General features: G+C 34.5%; 4 protein-coding genes and 1 long non-coding RNA gene across 5 annotated transcripts; 2 read left to right on the forward strand and 3 right to left on the reverse strand.

Annotated features, from left to right (window-relative positions):
* Positions 1 to 230: 230 nt before the first annotated feature.
* Positions 231 to 3,798, reverse strand: LOC111436839 (protein SIEVE ELEMENT OCCLUSION B-like). The gene is made up of 7 exons (XM_023074603.1): positions 3,495 to 3,798; positions 3,296 to 3,385; positions 1,932 to 2,380; positions 1,762 to 1,859; positions 1,548 to 1,681; positions 1,013 to 1,474; positions 231 to 924 (listed from the first exon to the last, which is right to left on the reverse strand). The coding sequence occupies exons 1-7, from the start codon at positions 3,720 to 3,722 to the stop codon at positions 337 to 339; spliced, it is 2,049 nt and encodes a 682-aa protein (XP_022930371.1). The 5' UTR covers positions 3,723 to 3,798; the 3' UTR covers positions 231 to 336.
* Positions 3,799 to 7,961: 4,163 nt separating this feature from the next.
* Positions 7,962 to 9,852, forward strand: LOC111436891 (protein SIEVE ELEMENT OCCLUSION B-like). Its single transcript, XM_023074681.1, has 4 exons — positions 7,962 to 8,220; positions 8,301 to 8,384; positions 8,932 to 9,383; positions 9,582 to 9,852. The coding sequence occupies exons 1-4, from the start codon at positions 8,041 to 8,043 to the stop codon at positions 9,667 to 9,669; spliced, it is 804 nt and encodes a 267-aa protein (XP_022930449.1). The 5' UTR covers positions 7,962 to 8,040; the 3' UTR covers positions 9,670 to 9,852.
* A 1,846-nt stretch (positions 9,853 to 11,698) lies between these two features.
* On the forward strand, positions 11,699 to 14,889 carry LOC111436942 (protein SIEVE ELEMENT OCCLUSION B-like). Its single transcript, XM_023074742.1, has 7 exons — positions 11,699 to 12,006; positions 12,113 to 12,205; positions 12,367 to 12,815; positions 13,124 to 13,221; positions 13,348 to 13,481; positions 13,576 to 14,064; positions 14,152 to 14,889. The coding sequence occupies exons 1-7, from the start codon at positions 11,776 to 11,778 to the stop codon at positions 14,737 to 14,739; spliced, it is 2,082 nt and encodes a 693-aa protein (XP_022930510.1). The 5' UTR covers positions 11,699 to 11,775; the 3' UTR covers positions 14,740 to 14,889.
* Positions 14,890 to 16,582: 1,693 nt separating this feature from the next.
* LOC111436908 lies at positions 16,583 to 18,401 on the reverse strand. The gene is made up of 3 exons (XR_002709359.1): positions 18,328 to 18,401; positions 17,778 to 18,250; positions 16,583 to 17,688 (listed from the first exon to the last, which is right to left on the reverse strand). It is a non-coding gene; the product is annotated as an uncharacterized LOC111436908 (long non-coding RNA).
* A 287-nt stretch (positions 18,402 to 18,688) lies between these two features.
* On the reverse strand, positions 18,689 to 21,754 carry LOC111436750 (protein SIEVE ELEMENT OCCLUSION B-like). The gene is made up of 7 exons (XM_023074466.1): positions 21,470 to 21,754; positions 21,271 to 21,363; positions 20,661 to 21,109; positions 20,352 to 20,449; positions 20,115 to 20,248; positions 19,501 to 19,971; positions 18,689 to 19,390 (listed from the first exon to the last, which is right to left on the reverse strand). The coding sequence occupies exons 1-7, from the start codon at positions 21,698 to 21,700 to the stop codon at positions 18,830 to 18,832; spliced, it is 2,037 nt and encodes a 678-aa protein (XP_022930234.1). The 5' UTR covers positions 21,701 to 21,754; the 3' UTR covers positions 18,689 to 18,829.
* Positions 21,755 to 22,280: the final 526 nt, after the last annotated feature.

The raw sequence follows: 22,280 nt of genomic DNA on the forward strand, positions 1-22,280 counted from the left end.
TTAATGTAATGGAAACTATTATTTTTAGCCTCATGCTAATTGTAATGGTACCGAATTACTTTATCTCGATCCATATTTCTGGACTCCGTTTGATAGTTACTTGATTATCAACCCTATCTTGCCTTTCTTATGAGATATAATATCAACAAAAAAAAAAAAAAAAAAAAAAAAAAAAAAAAAAAAAAAAAAAAAACTTAATGGAAAAAGACATTTTACTTGGATAAACTTGCTAATACCAATCTCTAATAATTGCATGGCTTAATTCACTAATTTTCATACAATGAGATTATACCCAAATGGAGTAACATCAAAAAGGTAGCATAATACATCCCATCATTACATGTGAGTTTTACCGTGACAACATTTGAAGTTGATACCGGTTTCCATGAAACGAGGACATTCAGGACAATTGACTACCATTGGGATCCATCCACTGAATGCTGGAAGAACAACTTTATCACATTGATGCCTCCTTAAAGCAACTTCATTAAAGTAATCTTTGAAAGAATCCGGAAAACTTTTCAAGTTTAATATTTGATTCCATTTATTGAAGTCTTCCAATACAGCCAAAATCAAATCCCCACGACCAACGAGGACAGGTAGAGTACCCACAGCTAAAATGCCCCAACCATTTTCATTTTCATAAGATATCAATCGCAGAATATCTTCAGTTGTTTCACTTGCACTTGAACCTCTTATTTGACTCTGAATTATGAAGAATCCCCATTGTGTAGTCCAAAAACGAGACATAACTGTAGGATCATCCTTTCCCATAGCGTTCTTCCCTACGCGTATAATATCGAATGTAATCCCTTTCGCTCTTATTAGAGGATCGTTTTTAATGTTTATAACTTTATCTTCAAATCGTTGAATCCAATTCGGGTCTTTTCCTCCATAAAATATGACACTCTTTTCTTCATCGATCTAATTGAAAAACAAAAACTTTATCAATGTTTTATGGCCAAACCAAACCCTAGAGACAAAAATGTGTGTAATAGACAAAATTACTTACTACTCTCGAGTGGCGAGTAAATTTGAGAATAGTAGACTTTGGCCAATCACTTTCCAACAAAATGTCTATTTTTCTATGACTGAAAGGAACAGCCTCAGATCCCCAAACTCGAATTAAATGAATTGCATTTGTAAACTCCACTTTTGACATCGAGTCAAGAACAACTACTAACGGATCTTCTCGAAGTTGCCAATTTTCTTCTAAAAATCTCCATCCTGCAATTTTTGTAGTATATTGCACTATATACCATGGCATCTTAGATGCAACATAGTTGTACCTTTTTCGATTTTCTTCTTCTCGATCATGTGGGTTGATAACCGGAATCCAAACGATCCTATATTTATCTTCTCTACTCAATTCGTCATAAACTTCACGAAGAGCTTTGATATCGTCTTCTGAAATGTTTAATCGAGATATTACCAATACCACGTTCTTCCTCCTCAAGCTACTTTCAATTCTAACCTATATCATATTCATATCCATTATGAAATGCATAAATCAAATATGAAAACAAATGAGTATTAAAGATCTTGACCTTTCTATGAGTCGAGCCATCTATGAAAGGTGTTGCTTCGTTCTTTCCCTCGATCAATTTCGATACAACCCCCGACAATTGAGAAGGATGGTTTTCGATATGATCCACCAACCATTTATATAGTTTAATCTCCTCTGCAAGAAGGAATTTTGTTTCAAAAAAATAATTTAACAATGATTTTGAACAAAAATAAAAAATAAAAAAATTATATAACCTTGCCGTTCTCGGATATCTTTCAGATGGGTTTCAAGTGTGAAGAGTATTGAATTGATCTTCTCTGTCAATTCATTCAAATACTTCCGGGATTGACCCCTGAGATTAATACAACATTCATTAGCTATTTGATATCAAGTTTAGTTAAAAGCATCAACTTAGAGTACTTACTGATTGGCAGTGGAATAAGCAGAAATTTGTGTTCTAGAAGCAACAATAATGTGTATAACCCAATAAGTAATCAAAGGGATTTGGCGAATGGCTGATGATAACTCAGTTATTTCCTTCATATCATACTTGGATATATCTTTAATTTCTTTCATATATTTGATGGCTTGCATGCAAGCGTAGATTAAGCACTTTGGGCTGAGAAACACTTGTCGATATTTGGGTGTGTCCAAGTGCTTGTATAACTCGGGCACTCGCTTGATTGTGGCCAATGTTTTGGCCAATGGGTCTGTTTTGAAGTAATGGTTGAGGTGCCATAAATCTCCATAATCCATGGAAAATGCTGCTAGGGTAAGAATTGCCTTTGCCTCCCATGGATAGTTGATTAGTATGTTGAGGATCTCCATGGTTGTCTCGTGTGCTTTCTCGATCCCTGCTGCTTTGCATGCCAACTAATCAATATTGAATCCAATTAGTTTGGTTTTCAAAATTTTCAATGATTAACATTTCAAACCTTTTTAAAAGAAAAGAAAAATCTAATGTTTAGAAGTGAAACTTATAAATAGGGGGGTTTATATCAGCATCATCCTACCAATTTATATTACTTAGATGGAGTTAAGTTAGATTTTATTTTTAGTTTCGGTTGGGTTGAATTCTTGAAAAACCGAAAAAATCGATTCAGCTTGCTGGTTGACACTTTTCTGAGTCAGTCAGCCTGATCAAACCGAAAATAGGTTTGAGTACAACTCAACCTGACGGGTTGACACTTTTCAGGGTCGATCAACCTGATCAAACCGAAAATAGGGTTAGAGTACAACTCAACATTACTCTACTTTTTTTAAATAAAAAAAAAAATTAGAATTTTTTAAAATAGATAACTCAACTTAGAAATAGAAGATTGTATTGAGAACTGGAGGCAAGTAGCAAGATATTAGTTTCTTTGGACTTATCTTTGAGGCGTATGTTAGTGGAAGGTTTCTAGTCGATATTGTTCTTTTTGGGCTTATTCTTGTCCATGGGAAGTTTCCACCATTATAAAAAATGTTTCGTCCTCCTCCCCAACCAACGTGGGATCTCACAATCCACTTTTTTGGGGATCCAACATTCTCGTTGGCACTTGTTTTTCTTTCCATTCAATGTAGACTCTCACAATCCACCCACCTTCAGAGCCCAACATCTTCGTTGGCATTCGTTCTTCTCTCCAATCGATCTCCGAGGTTAGTTCAAAAAATTTTCCAATCCAACCAATTTACACTCCTACTTATAAATAAATCTAAACTTGATAGAGCGTGATGATATGATACTCATTTCTATAAATTAACAATCAATCTAAAAAGATACACATCAATAAAGCTGTAATAAATGACCTGACTAGAGATACGATGTAGAGTACAAAGAGGTAGATTGAGTGAAGCAGCATAAGAGTCATTTCCAAATGCAATACGTCCTTCAATTACCTGCACCCAAAACAAATCATATGATACAATACAACAAAATCCTCCCACAAAAAAGAAAAAAAAAAGTTGATGAAACTTCTTAGCGAAGGACTTCAAAAGTTGTTTATACTCGAGAAATACTGTCGGTAATTCGATCTGCAGTTATAATAATGCTTTCCACTAGTAAGATATAACTATCGATATCAATTTTGAATTTTTCATCTTCGTAATGTTTGACGTAAATATAATTTGCAACGATATCATCTGTGAAGCTTTCGAGGTTCAATCCTTCGTCAAGGTTTTGTGATTTTGGATGAACAAGTGAGGTGATGGGTTTCTTAAGTGATAGCAAAGACATGATTGAGGGGAACTTAAGGAGATTTAAAAAAATGTATGGTAGAGAAGAAATAAAGAAGGGTTTTTGTTTGTTGTTTATTTGATTTGGGTTTGATATTTATAGGTCTTAGAAGAATGTGAATGAAGAATGAAGAGACAATGGTAAAGACAACCATGGAAATCCACAACTTTGGTCCAAAGGATAGAATATTTTATAATTGAAATTTGGTTAAAGTATATAATGAATCATACCATATCTTCCTTTGTACTCATGTTATATTACGTAATATTTGTGATTCAGTGTAATGGTTTGAATGCAAATCATATCTTCCCGGTACCTAATGGCTTCGGCTTTCCTTTGCGACATAGTCACATTACTTACTTCTCACTTGTAAGAGTGAAAACTGTAACAGCCGAAGCTCATCGTTGACAAATATTGTCCTCTTTGGCCTTTCTCTTCTGGGCTACCTCTCAATGTTTTAAAACGGGTTGAGGTTTACACACCCTTATAAGGAATGTTTCATTTTCGTCTCCAACCGATGTGAGATCTCACAAAAATTATTTCCACAAATCAACATGAGTCCTTTCAACATACTTTCTAAGAAAATTTCGGAGATGCTTAAGTTAGTGGTTGTTGGCACGAGAACGTGGATGGTGTACGGGTGAAGCTGGTTGAATCTATTCTTGGCTTGAACAGAACAGAAGATGTTTCCTTGTTGTTAGGAAGGGACAAAGATCTGATTTTGTATGATGCATTAATGAGGGACAAAGATCTCATTCCTTAGCTGTGTGGAGTAAAGAGCAGGATGTTCTCCTATGCAAACCAACCGACATGACAATAACCATATTTTATCCCCATGAAAGTAAAACATTATAATCTGATTCTTCCCTTTTGGTCTTCACATTTTGTCGAGCTAAAGCAGGGTAAGACATTCAAAATTAAGTTTTTAAGAATCTATTCAAATTTAAGCTTTTGTCTATAATAATTATATATATATCATTTTTTTTCCGTTAATTAGTTAACGTGGGATTCCAACCATTCTCAACAATCCTTCACTCAAACAAAGTACACCACTGAGACTCCTCTTAAACATGTGGGACTCCAACCATCTTCAACAATTCTCCACTCGAACAAAGTGCCTTATTGAGCCTTCTCTTAAATAGTCATCTATCTATCTAGCACTATTTTAAACCCTCTTCTCTAGAGCTCTACCATGGATCTTCACTATAACTACACCTTCAAGGTTAAGTTATGATAAAAGCATGACTTTGATACTACTTGATAGGAACAATGACCTTCCACATTGATATGATATTGTCCACTTTAAATATAAACTCTCGTTGTTTTATTATTATTATTATTATTATTATTTTGTTCCCAAAAAACCTTATACCAATAAAAAGAATTGGAGACCGAGGAGGAGCGGTTAACCCCTAAAGGCACCCGGTAAGTAAGAATGGCATGTGAGAGCACTACAACTCCAAATGTTAGGGAGCTTTTAATGGAAGATGTTGTAATAGAACTGGAAACAAGATCAATGACACTCACATCTTTACGAACAAAATCATTTTATTTCTTTGTTTTAAAATAACAATTTTCTTCCATTATTATTTTGTATTCGTTATCTAGGTTGCAACTTATAATAAAATATGTTGTGTGTCGTAATGCCACAACCTTTAAATGCTATGATATCACTTGTGGTACAAAATGTCATAACCAAAAATGCAATGATACCAATTATTGTAGCTGAATGCCACAACCAAAAAAAGCTATGATATCCAATTGTTGTAGCAAAAGTAAAATCAAGATGGATCGCAGTCACACACCTACAAACAGAAATTAACTAAAAAGACAGAAAGATTTACGTGGTTCAAAGAGAAGAGATTTTCCTACATCCATTGGTGGTAGCCAATCACTGTAACCAGAGTAGTATTTACAAAGTGTATCTCTCACATTCTCACGCTACAAAATCTCTTAACAAAATACTTCTCAATTACCTGTTTACCATATTTTATTCTTTGGTTTGCCATTTAGCATGATAGAGAAACTCAGCTGATGAACGACAAGTGAAACTCACAGAGAGTACAGTTCTTGACAAAAATATAGGATAGAGAAAAGAAAGAAAAGTTGGATTAAAAGATATATATATATATATATATATATATATATATATATATNTTTTTTTTTTTTTTTTTTTAAGAAAAAAACTTAAACAAAGAGAGAAATTTGAAACATTATTTTTTTTAGTAAGAAAAAAATTGAGTTTTTGAAGATCGTAAAGACACATGCTCAAGATTTAAAATATAAATTTAGTATTTAATGGTCTCAACATTCTCGTACCAGATAGACTCCGTTCTTGTTAGTATAAATAGTCTCTTTCAATTCTCTTAAAATCACTATCGCTTTCATTTATAATAGTCTCAATTTACTCAAGTAGATATGAATTAATTATCAAATAATTATATATATATATATTCCAAAAATAAAAGTTAGGGGCATGGAATATAACAATCTTGTCGGTAAGGATTAGAATATTCCTCCAACCTAATTAATAAGCTTTAGTTTGCGAATATAGTAATGGGTCCAATTTTTTTCATCACTTTATTCAAAGAAAAGATAAATTACATAAAAGAAATGCCTTCATAATTTAGGACCATGTAAATATTTCTTTGCACTTTTTTTGTATTAGTAGTAGTTCCACTTTAAATTACACTACATTTTATCTTCGTAATTTCCTAGAAAATCTACGCTATATTTTTCTCTCTTTGATTAAAGTTTAAACTTTAGTTGTATACCGTAAGATCTCATATTTATTGGAGAGGGGACGAAACACTCTTTATAAAAATGTAAAAACCTCTTCCTAAAAGACGTATTTTAAAATTGTGAAAGTTACAGCTATAAGTAATGAGTCAAAGTAGACATAGAGGTACAATGAACAAAAAATAATAGTCAATTTTCTTTAGTTTTCGAGTATTCCATGTCTTTCTTCTTCTTCTTCTTTTTTTTTTTTTTCGTTTTTAATTTTTTAATATGATTTTTTTTTTTTATATTATTTGTGTTTTGTATTGTCTTCATTTCTCACTCGAGTTTTTTTTGTTTATGGTTTTATGGTTTTTTTTCGTTATTTATTATGTAATTTAATTTTTTTGGTAAAATATTATTTTTAACTACAATTTTAGAAATTTCAAATAGTTTATTGAAGAGTTTGGGAGAAGAAATAGAGAATAAATGATAATAAATTGTTCTAAGAAGATTGAGATAAATTAATTATATTCGATTTTTTAAAACTATAACATGTATTTATGAAATTTATTTATATGAAAATTATAGTTGAGATTGATTGATAAATTTAAATCCAAAAATCCAAAGGATAAATAGTGAAAGTACATTAAAGTTTAATTGAATGACTTGAATAAAAGTAAAATAACTAAGTGTAATCAATAATCTCATAGTAAAATAGTTGAAAGTAAGAACATACATTCTTTACCATCCGACATTTTCCAGATTCCAGGTGACAATCTTTTTGTTAGAGTGAGAAGAAAGATAGTTGTTTTGTCTCCAAGTAGAAGATGATTAGACTTTGTGGAGAAACATTGAAGAGCTGACGCTACATAGTTCGTTGTATTGAGACATGGAAAGAGCATACGAGAAGATTGAAATGCTACGGTCTATAGCATCTTTATGTTTAGGTCAACATCGCGACACCACATCGAACATGTGTGTACGGTGATGATTTCTTAAAATCTCTAGATTTTAGTAAAACCTATCATTACAGTTTCAGAATTTGGAGAGAAACCAACGCAACTTTCTATCTCATTTCTTTTTCTCTTATCTCTTTTATATTTATTTTGAAACTCTACCATGGTTCAATTATCCTTCGAAAGAGAAAGATAAATATTGCAGTTCATCTCTACTTCTATATGAAAATTTAAACCTTTTAATCTTATTAGTAATAATTTTATTTGGTTTAAGCTAAATATATGTATATATATATATATTCCTTTTGTTTCCTTGGACTACCACTAATTTTGATGCATGTGTAAAGATGAATTCAAAAGAAAAAAAAATGGAATAATGATCCCACTTTGACCATTTGCTAGGCAAAGCTCAGTCAGCTAGTATTTTGTGTCGGTGACAAAAGTGAGGAAGTCTGTTGGTGCATGCACATATCACGACCCACTTTGACCTTTCTCTTTTTCTTTTTGTCTCCCTTTCTTTCCCTTCTCAGTAACTACATAGGCCGTGGAAACCAGACCAAAACAACACAACAATATACTCTTATCTCTCTCTCATTGCCATTTTCTCTAACCCCTCAACCTCCATCTTTTCTTCTCAAATCATGTCTCTATCATTTTCTACCAACCCATCCTCCAACCGGAGCCTAAAACACTTCTCCGACGAGGCGGTCGCCAGATCCATCTATACTAGACACCGTGATGGCAAAAGAATCAAGTTTGATATCGATAATTATATCGCACTGGTTGATAGCATCATTACAACGGCAGATCGAATCACCAACGTAAGCATTTTCATATACTATCTACTATTCCATTTACATTTTCCTCCAATTTATGTATTTTTTTATATAATCAATTGTAGGGTAACAAAGAAGGTTTGAAATTCTCAGATGATTTCTTGAATGTTGATCCTCCCATTTTTACTCTTAATCAGATATCGACTGAGGTTAGTATAAAAAAATGACTATTTAGTTTTATATGTATCACATTTAGGGTTTGTTTGGATTTAGTGTTTAACAACAAAAAAGACTTTCAATAGTCAATTTAATGATGATTATTTGAAAGAAAAAGAAAAGATTCTAAAGCAATTTTCAATTGATTAGTGTTCACTCTAAGTTGCTGTAACGCCTCAAAGTCACTACTAGTAGATATTGTCAGCTTTGATTTGTTACTTATTGTCGTCAATCTCACGGTTTTAAAATGTATCTTTTAGAGAGAGGTTTCCACACCCTTATAAGAAATGCTTCGTTTTCTTCTTCAATTAATGTGTCCAAAGCATTTCTTATAAACATGTAAAAACATCTTCCTAGTTGACGCGTTTTAAAATTGTAAGGTTGATAATGATACGTAACATACTAAAATAGACAATATCTACTAGTTGTAGACTTGAAGTGTTACCGTTGTATTCCAACACATATTTGGAAGTACTTTTAATCGTTTGAAAATGGATTCCAAACAAGATCTAACCACGAGTGGAATTTGATGTTTCTTAGTTGACACGTAGAGCTCCAGGAATAGAGAAAGCTCACCAAACAACACTAAACATTCTTGATATATTGGTAAGTTACCCATGGGAGGCCAAAGCAGTGCTAACATTGACTGCTTTTGCCACTGAATATGGAGACATATGGCACCTCAACCATTACTCATTGTTGGATCCACTTGCAAACTCCTTGTCAATGATCAAAGGAGTCCCATTCTTGAAGAAGCAATTAAACTCCATCAAATATCGACAAGTGCTTCTTTGCCCCAACAGTTTAATCTATAGTTGCTTACGAGCCATCAAATATATGAATCAACTCAACAAACACTTCAAACATGATGTAAACGAACTTTCGGAGTTATCCTCGGCCTTTTCTCGACAAATTCCATTGATTTCTTATTGGATAATACACATTATTGTTGCGGCTCAATTCGAGATCTCAAGTTATTTGAATTCTACCGAGTAAGTATTAAAGTATTTTAAAGTTCAAACGACTAAACAAACACAAATTTCAAACTTAAGGTATTTTTGTACGAATCTTTCAAAGGATTGAATAAATTTAAGACTTTTAATTCTGATTATCTTTATTTGGTCTCGAGTAGAATACGAATATCTAAAGTGTTTAAGTAACTTATTGAGTTTTGTGGCTTTATTTTTCAGGGGTCAACCACAAAATTACTTGGATGAATTATCTGAAAAGATCGATTCAATACTTCATACGCTCGGAAGTTATCTCAACATTGTTTGAGAGGAACGATGTTAGAGCTAAATAAAATTACTCAACCGTCTAAATTTTTGTTCTAACATTTGCTGCATCTAGAAAGAAGGGACAAAAGAAAATATTGGTCTGTTTCTTTTCCATCCTAGTTCGTAGAATATGAACTTTGTAATATGAAAATTGCAGTAGAAGGTCGAGTTAATGCCTTGTGTGGGATTACTACTCTACTTTGTGTTTGTGTACTAATTATATCAATAATCATTTTATTTTTTAGTTGGTAAAGATTTTGTTTGTAATTTTCTATGTTTTATTATAAATGTCGAGGATTGTTGGAGTGTCATGTTGGCTACTTAAGGAAAAATTATATTTAAAATGGACAATATCATACGAATGTGGAGGTTAGTTGATCCTTTCCCTCGTATCAGAGTCATGTCCTTATTTTAATTTAGTTATGTCAATAAAATCATCGAATGTCGAACAATTTCATTGTGAGCCTCGAACGTATAGTCACAGTGACTCATGTGAAGAACAAAGAAGTTGTGAGCCAATTTAAAGGGAAACCCAATGGTGAACTTTGTTCGAGAGCTCTATAGAAAAAGTTGTTAGCGTAGACTTTTCTATCAAATAACTTTTTTTTTTTTCTTCATCAAATTTGTAGAGTTTTAATCCATCTTATAAAGATATTTTTTTTTCTTAATTTACAATCAAACATAGGCCGAAATAAATGAGTCTAAAAATCATTCAAAAACTAAAATCTTAAAAATCTTGCACTTTTCTTGACGATCGCCAAAAATGCATTTTTCGATCCGATTCTGCTCGATAATCCGTCGACGATGACATTTCAAAAATTGAGAATCCAACTCCAAGAATGCCTTTCAGCCATTTGTTTTACCTTGTCCTAAAATTCGGTCTTTTTCCTGAATTCAAGTATTTAATACTACATTGAGATTCAGGTGTTACATAAATAGATATTTCTAACTTTCCAAACGGGGAAGTTAAAAAAAAGATTCAACATTATACATAATCATAAACTTCTACGAAGTTCATGATTTAAAATCAAATATACAAGTTTAAAAAATATCTTTAAACTAAAAAAATTCAATTATTCTTCTTTCATTAGTTTTGGATGAAAATTATTAATATTTTATTTTTAAAATAAATGGAAACTTTTATAAATTTAAGTTTAAAAATATTTTTGAGACAAAATTTGAAATATATCTTTATTAATTTAGTAGAAATCACTCATTTTTCACTTCTACAAACTCTTGGTAAAATCCTAACCAATAATTAAAAAAAAAAGTTGTGCACTCCCTTTCATTTGCCACTTCATAATAGCCCAAGGTAAACAATAACCATGTACGTCCAAAAGTTTAGATCAAGATTCAAAATTTGAATTCAGTATTTATGTGTTCTTACACTATCCTACATCCCTTGCAACATGATCATGTTCATTCAGCATTTTTCGTTCTCAATCATATGTTTGGTAGGAAATTTTCAGAAAATCACCTAACATGGACTTATTCAAATTAAGCTTAGTTAATTTTTGAATTCATATGATTGAGCCACGGAAGAAATGTGCACCTTATAGTAACTTTCAAATTCTAAAAAACCTTTTTTAGTCATTTTATTATCAAGATCGTGTTGAGGATCATTCGGGAGGAGTCTCACATTAGCTAATTTAGAAGATGACCATGAATTTATAAGTAATGAATACATATTATCGCACTTGTTCAGATGTAATATTGAGAACATTACCAATCGAAGATAGAAGCTAAGTACGATATAATCATTTATATTTATTCCAAACGTGATGCATGCCGATTTTCTTCCCCTTTTAGTAAAACCTACCAAATTTAAGTTCAATCTATAGTAGATATGGACCCACTTTTACGGCTTGTCAGCTAAAGCTCTCACTCAGCCAGCTAGCTATACACACAATATTCTTTTATTCAGACAAAGAAAAGGACAGCGTTTTCATGAAGGTATCGCTTCTTCTTCACCTTTATCTCCCCTTTCATCACTTATGAAGACCTATAAATAAGACACCAAATTAAGAGCAAATGCCACAACAACTTCTTCCTTCCCTCTTCCTACTTACATTTGCTCTTAGTTTTCCAATCCCTCCTTTGTGAAATCATGTCTCTATCCGTTCCCAACAACCCCATTGCTTCATTGCACCATCCAAAGCTTTCAACCTCCACCAAGGACGACCAAAGCGTAAGACATTTATCCGACAACACCGTGACCGGCCACATTTATACCAAACATCGTGAGGACGATAGTGTCAAGATCGACGTCGATAATTACATTGCACTCGTTGAAAGTATCATCACAACTGCTGATCGAATCACCGAAACTGTTACTCACGTACCCATTTCTACTTATCATCGTCTATTTTCTCGTCATTAATTTCTATCTTTCGAGTTTAGTTTATGTATGTATGTATGTGATTGATCCATAACCAAAATTGTAGGGCACCGAGGGCCGTTTGATATTCTCAGATGATTTCTTGAAGGTCAATGCTGTTGATCCACCACTTTGCACCCTTCACAAAGTGTCAAGCCAGGTCATTCTCAAAAATTAATATCTAACCAATCATTAAATGATTAAATATTTCCAAATCATTTTCTTGACGATTTTTAAACATACAAAAACTTTAGGTTAAGAAAAGAAGTTAGCATGGGACATTCATATATGTATTAATTGGTGAAATGAATTGTGTATCAGCTGTCTTGCAAAGCTCCAGGAATAGAACAAGCGCACAAAACAACCCTTGACATTCTTGACATATTGGTAAGCTACTCATGGGAGGCCAAAGCAGTGCTAACATTGACTGCTTTTGCCACTGAATATGGAGACATATGGCACCTCAACCATTACTCATCGTTGGATCCACTCGCAAAATCATTGTCAATGATCAAGCGAGTTCCTTTGTTGAAGAAGCAATTGGAGGGTATGAAGTACCGGCAAGTGCTTGTTAGCCCCAACAGTTTGATCTACAGCTGCTTGCGGGCCATGAAATACATTACCCAACTCAAGAATTTCTCCAAATATGATACCAAAGAACTGTCCGTGTTATCTTCCGTTCTTCGCCAAATTCCTTTGGTTTCCTATTGGATTATTCACATTATCGTTGCTGCCCGAATTGAAATTTCAAGTTACTTGAACGAGACCGAGTAAGTTCATAATTCTTCTTCTCTTGTTTATTTCCATTGTTTTAAATCACTTTTTTCATATTTATGAAATCATATTGGTAATTCATTCTTTAATGAATGAATTTATTTCAATGTTTTAAAAAGAAAATATTGTAGCTTTTCATGCTTAGTAAAGTGGATACCAAATTTATTTGATTCTGTTCTCTTTGTGTGAAGTACTACTCCATGCACTATTCAATACTTTATTCTGTTGGCTGATGTATAAACAACTTGATTTTGATATTCTATACCTATTCAATCAGCTAACTTTTGTGTGGCAATATTTTCAGGGGTCAATCACAAAAGTATCTAAACGAGTTGGCCGAAAAAATCAACTCTATACTTGATACACTTGAAAATCATCTCAATACTATTCGAATAGATCAAGGTCAATTTTCAACTTTTGATCTATGTTTGTAAAATAAAGATCAAAATTTTGATATTTAAGTTCATATGTATATGCTAAGTTGCTAACTTCAAAATCATATGTTATATATATATATCATGGATGCAGAGGAGATTGATCTTTATAGATGGCTTGTGGATCACATTGATAATTTTCCCACTGAGTTAACCTTAGTTGTGCCTAAGCTTATTGAAGGCAAGGTCGAGGCAAAGCCTTTCATAGATGGTTCTACTCGATTGCAGGTCCTTGCCTTACAATTTTATAGTACAAACAAACATTTTGTTTTTATAATTAGATATATTTAACATACACACGTGATATCTTATGCGTTTGTAGGTTAGTGTTGAAGATGCTTTGAGAGACAAGAATGTGATCTTGTTAATTTCTGGATTAGATATCTCGGATGATGATATTAGAGCCGTTGATTTAGTTTACAATGAAGTGAGAAAGGAGGATAAATATAAGATTGTTTGGATTCCAGTTGTTCCTGAACATTCTCTTGAACATTCTCAAGAAGAAGAAAAAGAAGCTCGAAAGAAATATGAGTACTTAAGCTCTTTAATGAAGTGGTACATTGTGCCATACACAACAAAGATTGCAGGTTGGAGGTATCTTGAGGAGAATTGGCAACTTAGACAAGACCCATTGGTTGTTGTTATGAACTCCCAATCGAGAGTTGAATTTACAAATGCAATCCATTTAATCCGAGTTTGGGGAACTGAAGCCATTCCGTTCACGAATGGAAGAACTCATGCTTTATTGGAAAAGAATTGGCCTGAGTCCACCCTTCTAAAATTTATTGAGCAACCAAGATTGCGAAGTTGGGTACGTAAATATAACGTTTTTGTCATTAATTCCCACATAGTTATGTGTTTAGCAATGTTGTTTTGACTAGTACTTATCTTTTGTTAGGTCAATCAAGATAGGACCATCATATTTTATGGAGGAAAAGATCCTAATTGGATCCAACAGTTTGAAGAGAAAGTAGTAGAAATTAAGAACGACCCATATATTATAGAAAAAGGAAATACATTTGAAATTGTTCGTGTGGGAAAGAAAATCAATGAGGTGAATGATTTTACATTGACACCTCGTTTTTGGATCACACAATGGGGTTACTTCGTAATCAAGAGTCGAATAAAAGGTTCAAGTGCGGCTGAAACAACGGAAGATATTTTACGACTAATATCTTATGAAAATGAAAATGGTTGGGCAGTTTTATCAGTTGGCTCAGCTCCATTGCTCGTAGGTCGAGGCAATTTGATTTTGGGAGTTCTCGAAGATTTTAACCAATGGAAAAGAACTTTGAACATAAAAGCCTTCCCTGATGCCTTTAAAGACTACTTCAATGAGTTAAATCTCAAATTTCACACTTGTGAAAGAATGACACTTCCCGGATTTAGTGGATGGATTCCAATGATAGTAAACTGTCCTGAATGTCCTCGCTTCATGGAGACTGGTATAAGCTTCAAGTGTAACCATGGGCGCCCTGAGCTCTAAGATGTCAAGCATAATATACGCTTTATAATACTATATGTACTACTACTACATAATATGAGGTGATCCTACGATATGGAATTGTACTATCTGTATTGTCAAGTTTGAGCCTGTTAGGCTACCACTAAACGTGATTATTTCTTATGGATGAAAGCCTTGGTTCTTCCTTCTCTTCTACTTAGTTTTTAAAAGAATTACTTTTAAATGAGGTTTTTTTATTTGAAATGAAAACGTTCATTACTATAAACATTCATTACCCATGTCATAGGAGTGATGAGAAAAAAATTCCATACCCATTTTAAGGTTTTAGAAATTTTCTCTTGTGTGAGAGAAATTACTGAAATATCCATTGTTTCCATTCATGTTCCACTCCTTGCAACCGCTCTTCCTTAAACCTAATGGATCTAAAACAACTAAACAACAATAACACAATTGCAGCTGAAACATCTGAAGATATTTTATGGTTGATATTTAATGACAATGAAAATGGTCGGGCAGTTTTAGCAGTTAGTTCAGCTCTATTGCTGTATGTCGAGGCAACTTGAATCTCCTCGTTTCAACTAGAGACTACTTCAACTAGTTAAACCTCAAGTTTCACACTTGTGAAAGAAAGACACTTTCTAAATTTAGTGGGTGGATTCCAATGATAGTCAATTGCCCTGAATGTCCTCGTTTCATGGAGACTAATATAAGCTTTATATGTTGCCACCAACTCTAATTATGAGACATAAATGTTGAGCATATTATATGTACTACTACTATCAAATAATATGAAGGGGTCGGGCACGTGATTATTTATATCATCAAGTTTAAGCTGATTAAGATATATCCACACGTGATTATTTTATATCGATGAATATTTATTGGTTCTTTTACTTCTTCTTGTACATGTATCCGACAAACATTCCTAAGTAAAACAAAAACCAAATGAGGCAAATAGTTAACTATGTATCTTTAATTGTGAGTTAAAAAGTTACAAAAACACTTCAAACACTTCAAAAGTTGGTTGATATATAGAAATTTTCTCACAAGGAGAAGGTGCGAGAAAAAATTAAGCACATTCAAAATTTACTCCACACTTTCTTTCTCACTCTCCTCCCTCTATTTCCTCTATTTCCTCCACTTCCTCTATTGCATACTTCATTTTATCTTCTCATTTCTCCTATAAATCATCTCCTATCCTAAGTTTTCCTCTATTGCATACTTCATTTTATCTTCTCATTTCTCCTATAAATCATCTCCTATCCTAACTTCACCATTTTCATCGTCCCAATTCATTTAGTAACGTAGATTTGGAGTTAACTTTGGAACTAGACCTTGACAAGTAGGATCAAATGAAATATCGACTCAGAAAATTTGGTAACATCGGCTTAGGTCAACCAAGTAAGTGGCTCTCCGGTTGGTTTGGTTGAACGAATTGTATGATATATGATGATGCGTGTCTTTTAGTTCATGCACTCGTCATAATTATGATTGTTATTTTATATGTTATACCATATTAGATTATGTTGTATTATGACATGTGCTGAGGATCGTTGGGAGGGAGTCCCACATTCGCTAATTTAGGGAATAATCATGGGTTGTAAAGAATAATCTCCATTGGTATGAGGCCTTTTGAAGAAACCCAAAGTAAAGCCACGAGAGTCATGCTGTCACGACCCGATTTTCAAGGCTTCAAAAGCTCGATTCGTGGCCAAAAAGATGAAATAAAAAACAAACAAAAAGAAAGAAAAGAAAGAAAAGAAAGGTAAAATAAAAAATAAAAAAAAAGATGAAAATCCAATAAAATTAAAATAGAAGAATGTGAAGTGTAATTTTCAAATATTTGAAATGAGGATTTAAATTTACAAAAAAAGGAAATGCAATTATAAATGAGAATTTACAAAAAAGACTCCAAAACACCGAAAGGGGACTGACACTCTAGAACGACCCCCTCTGTAACCGCACAGCTCTTGAGCGCTCCTCTACCTCGACCGGCACCTTGCGAACACCTAAGAAAAAAAAAGAGAATGGGATGAGTATAAAAATTATACTCAGTAAGCCACCTACTTGTAGGCTCTAATCGTCATGGTTTTCTAATTGGCTCTAGGACATCTGGTTCTGGTCTTAGCCCCTTGGGACTTGCTCTTTAGAGCTTGCTCCTTGGTTTCACTAGTTCTCCCTCCTCTCATTTCATACCTAAGGGTTCTTAATGCTAAGCTGACATGGTCGGCTTCTCTCTATAAGGCGCTACCTCTACATGGCTATCTGATACTACATGGTATCTAACCCAGGGTGTGTTGAATAACTCCTAAGCCCATATAGTCCCGGTAGAGGGGGCACGACCTAACCCAACGCAACCATTCCTGTGCAGCTAACGGGCTGTACGACGTGGGGACACATTTTCCATGCAAAATGGCCAGGAGCAGTAAGAAGACAACTAGCAGGCTAAGAACACTCAAGGTACTTGTTCGTCGTGGTAATCTGTTAGGTAGGCTTATCGTAGTAATGGGTCATGGAAAATAACAGAGTGTGCATGCAGTCGTTGACTAGCATCATCATACATAACTCATGCAAACTAGACACGCATGTGTCACGGGACGATGGTCTACATCAAGCACTCGGAACACGGAGTTTGCGCTCAAGGGGCGACGTCATCCCTCGGGCACCCGAAACGCAGAGTTCACAATTTCGACATGAATTAAACATATGCATACATATAGCGGAAGCTTAAAACATACAAGCAACACCCAGATAATTCTCCAATACGCCCGTACCAATCGTCCTGCCTAACCTCATTCATGGAAAGCTAATCTAAGGCAAATATACTAGCATGCATGCAATCCAAGCGAATCCTACAAGCATTTCTTCCTAAATACCGGGTGGTGACTTATCTGGTTGACGCGTGCCATTTCGCTAACGCCTTTACGCTCGTAGGGTGTCCAAAAATACTGATTATCCTCGATTAGGTCCCTATTCACATAAAAATATTATTAAAATGGAATCGGGACAAACAGAAGGTCAATAGACGAAAAACGAGCCTCTCATGCGCCCTCACGTACCAGCAACACGCGGGAAAGGACGCCAGTCGCAAGCTGCATGCACAGACTGCTTCACGCAGTCGCGGGTCGGCTCGACTCGGCCAGCGGTCCGGTTCGCTGCGGTTTGGCCTGGTTTCTGTTGGTGACTTGTTTCATCATTCCGCTGGAGCTGCGTTGCTCTAGCTGACACTCGACGCATGTCGCCGCCTGCTAAGCCGCGCTCCGCCGCCTCTTCTGTTTTTTTTTCTTTTCTCTCTCCTGCAATCCGTAGCCTTTTTCCAATCCACCGTTTTCCGATTTTCATATCTTTTGATCCGGAGCTCGGATCGATATAGTTCCTTCGACAAAGTTCTAGATCGGGTTGAGGACTACATCTTGGTATTTTTTCGTGATTTTAGCCTCAACATAGAACGAGATTTGAGCCACAAAAATTTGTTTACCGTCCATGGACGATTCCCAGATTTCTGCCAAGCTTCTTCACGAAATCAACTTCCCTAGATGAACGTATTCAAACATTAAGTCCCGATTCGTAAAGGTTAGTCTCGGATCTGGAAAACATTCAAGAATTCACTTCGATTCTTGACGAAGTCCTGGCTGCGGCTCCTCAATTCTCCCAAACCCTCTCCTAGTCCTCCCTTTCCTTTTGTTGGCCTCTATTAGGGTTCCACTTGGACCCCTGTAGTAGGTGGAGGGGCAAAATGGCACATTTGCCCCTCCATGGGCTTGGGTCGATTTGTTTCTTTATTTTTTATTTCAACTTTACACATGCCCTTCATTTAGCCATGTCGATAAAATCCTCAAGTGTCTAGCAAAGAAATTGCTAAGGTTTGTAGTAATGAACATTTTCATTTCAAATGGAAAAACCTCACTTAGAAGTAATTCTTTTAAAAACTAAGGAGAAGAGAAAGAAGAACCAACAGGCTTTCCTCGATAAGAAATAATCACGTTTAGTTGTAGCATAACAGGCTCAAACTTGATGATACAAATAGTAGGATTCCATGTTGTCGGATCACCTCATATTATTTAGTAGTAGTACATATAGTATTATAAACAATATATTATTGTTGACATCATTAGTCCTCACGACCCCCGCTGTTACACTTCAAGCTTATACCAACCTTCATGAAGAGAGGACATTCAGGACAATTTACTTTTATTGGAATCCACCCACTAAATTGAGGAAGTGTAATTCTTTCGCATGGGCGATATAACAGGCTTTGCAGGCCGAACTTGTCTTTAAAGACATCATGGAAGGCTGTCAAAGTTGTTTTCCATTTGTTAAAATCTTCGAGAACTCCCAAAATCAAATCGCCTCGACCTACAACCAATGGAGCTGAGCCAACTGTTAAAACTGCCCAACCATTTTCATCTTTATAAGATATTAGTCGTAAAATATCTTCCGTTGTTTCAGTTGCACTTGAATCTTTTATTTGACTCTTGATTACGAAATAACCCCATTGTGTGATCCAAAAATGAGGTGTCAATGTAAAATCATTCACCTCAACAATTTCAAATGTATATCCTTTTTCTTTAGTATATGGGTCGTTCTTAATTTCTACTACTTTCTCTTCGAATTGTTGAATCCAACTTGGATCTTTTCCTCCATAAAATATGATGGTCCTATCTTGATTGACCTAACAAAGATGAAATATTGGATATGTCAAGACATGAAGTACGAGTCAAAACAACATTGCTAAACGCATAAATATGTGGAAATTAATGAAAAAACGTTATATTTACATACCCAACTTCGCAATCTTGGTTCCTCAATAAATTTTAGAAGGGTGGACTCAGGCCAATTCTTTTTCAATAAAGCAAGAGTTCTATCCATCGTGAACGGAATGGCTTCAGCTCCCCAAACTCGGATTAAATGGATTGCATTTGCAAATTCAACCTTTGATTCGGAGTTCATAACAACAACTAATGGGTCTTGTCTAAATTGCCATTTGTCCTCCAGATATCTCCAACCTGCAATCTTTGTTGTGTATGGCACAATGTACCACTTCATTAAAGAGCTTAAGTACTCATATATCTTTCGAGCTTCTTCTTCTCGAAAATAATCAGGAATAACTGGAATCCAAACAATCTTATACTTATCCTCCTTTCTCACTTCATTGTAAACTAAATCAACAGCTCTAATATCATCATCCGAGATATCTAATCCAGAAATTAACAAGATCACGTTCTTGTCTCTCAAAGCATCTTCAACACTAACCTACAAACGCATAAGATATCACGTGTGTATGTTAAATAAAAAAAAAAAAAAATCAAACGCATAAGATATCACGTGTGTATGTTAAATATATCTAATTATAAAAACAAAATGTTCGTTTGTACTATAAAATTTAAGGCAAAGACCTGCAATCGAGTAGAACCATCTATGAAAGGCTTTGCCTCGACCTTGCCTTCAATAAGCTTAGGCAGAACTAAAGTTATCCGAGTGGGAGAATTATTAATGTGACCCACAAGCCATCTATAAAGATCAATCTCCTCTGCATCCATAATATATATACATATGTAGTAAAAATCTAAGTTTTGGTTGAAAAGATATTTTACTCTCTCTTCTCTCCAAACATGTTTAAATTGAAAATTGACCTTGTTGTTCTCGAATGACGTTGAGATAATCTTCAATCGTACAGAGTAAACGGTTGATCTTTTCGGCCAAGTCATTCAGATACCTTTGTGATTGGCCCCTGAAAATATTATTACAAAATCATTGAGTTTGATTGAAGAATCAAATAAATTTGGCAAAAAGTTGAGCTTGAAAAGCTACATTGTTTTATTTTTGAAAAATTAAAATAAATTCATTCAATAAAGAATGAATTACCAATATGATTTCATAAATATGAAAAAAGTGATTTAAAACAATGGAGATAAACAAGAGAAGAATAATTATGAACTTACTCGGTCTCATTCAAGTAACTTGAAATTTCAATTCGGGTAGCAACGATAATATGAATAATCCAATAAGAAAAGAAAGGAATTTGGCGGCGGACGGAAGATAACTCCGGCAGTTCATCGACATCATATTTGGAGAAATTCTTGAGTTGGGTAATGTATTTCATGGCCCGCAAGCAGCTGTAGATCAAACTGTTGGGGCTAACAAGCACTTGCCGGTACTTCATACCCTCCAATTGCTTCTTCAACAAAGGAACTCGCTTGATCATTGACAATGATTTTGCGAGTGGATCCAACGATGAGTAATGGTTGAGGTGCCATATGTCTCCGTATTCAGCCGCAAAGGCAGTCAATGTTAGCACTGCTTTAGCCTCCCATGAGTAACTTGCCAATATATCAAGAATGTCAAGGGTCGTCTTGTGCGCTTGTTCTACACCTGGAGCTTTGCAAGACAGCTGATACACAATTCATTTCACCAATTAATACATATATGAATGTCCCATGCTAACTTCTTTTCTTAACCTAAAGCTTTTGTATGTTTAAAAATCGTCAAGAAAATGATTTGGAAATATTTAATCATTTAATGATTGGTTAGATATTAATTTTTGAGAATGACCTGGCTTGACACTTTGTGAAGGGTGCAAAGTGGTGGATCAACAGCATTGACCTTCAAGAAATCATCTGAGAATATCAAACGGCCCTCGGTGCCCTACAATTTTGGTTATGGATCAATCACATACATACATACATAAACTAAACTCGAAAGATAGAAATTAATGACGAGAAAATAGACGATGATATGTAGAAATGGGTACGTGAGTAACAGTTTCGGTGATTCGGTCAGCAGTTGTGATGATACTTTCAACGAGTGCAATGTAATTATCGACGTCGATCTTCACACTATCGTCCTCATGATGTTTAGTATAAATGTAGTCGGTCACTGTCTCATCGGATAAGTGACTTATGCTTTGGTCGTCCTTGGTGGAGGTTGAAAGCTTTGGATGGTGCAATGAAGCAACGGGGTTGTTGGGAACTGATAGAGACATGATTTCACAAAGGAGGGATTGGGAAACTAAGAACAAATGTAAACAGGAAGAGGGAAGGAAGAAATTGTTGTGCCATTTGCTCTTAATAACGTCTCTTATTTATAGCTCTTGATAAGTGAAGAAAGGGGAGATAAAGTTGAAGAAGAAACGATACCTTTATGAAAACGTTGTCTTTTTTTTTATCTCAATTAAAGAATATTGCATATTAGGTAGCTGGTGGAGCGAGAGCTTTAGCTAACAAGCCGTAAAAGTGGGTCCATATCGTATGAATCGTGCTTCACCTGGTGGCTTTATATATATGTTACGCTGGAGGGGGTGCAAATCTTAAAAGCATCAAGTTTGGTATAAATAAACCAACGAATCATATGTTTTACTTTATAGTTTAGCTTTCGTTGATATTGGATTTGAGTCGGCCCGATCAATAGTGAGTTTGTATTATCAAAAAAATCATTCGTAATCGAAAGATAAAAGAGATGTCACGCCCCAAATTTTGAGGCGTCGAAAGATTGGATGTGACTAAACAAATTATGCAATACAAGAGGAATGAATGAAAAGACAAAGAAAATCGAATATGAATTTT

Source organism: Cucurbita moschata, unplaced genomic scaffold, assembly GCF_002738365.1.
Source record: "Cucurbita moschata cultivar Rifu unplaced genomic scaffold, Cmos_1.0 Cmo_Scf00060, whole genome shotgun sequence".
Classification (NCBI taxonomy): domain Eukaryota; kingdom Viridiplantae; phylum Streptophyta; class Magnoliopsida; order Cucurbitales; family Cucurbitaceae; genus Cucurbita; species Cucurbita moschata.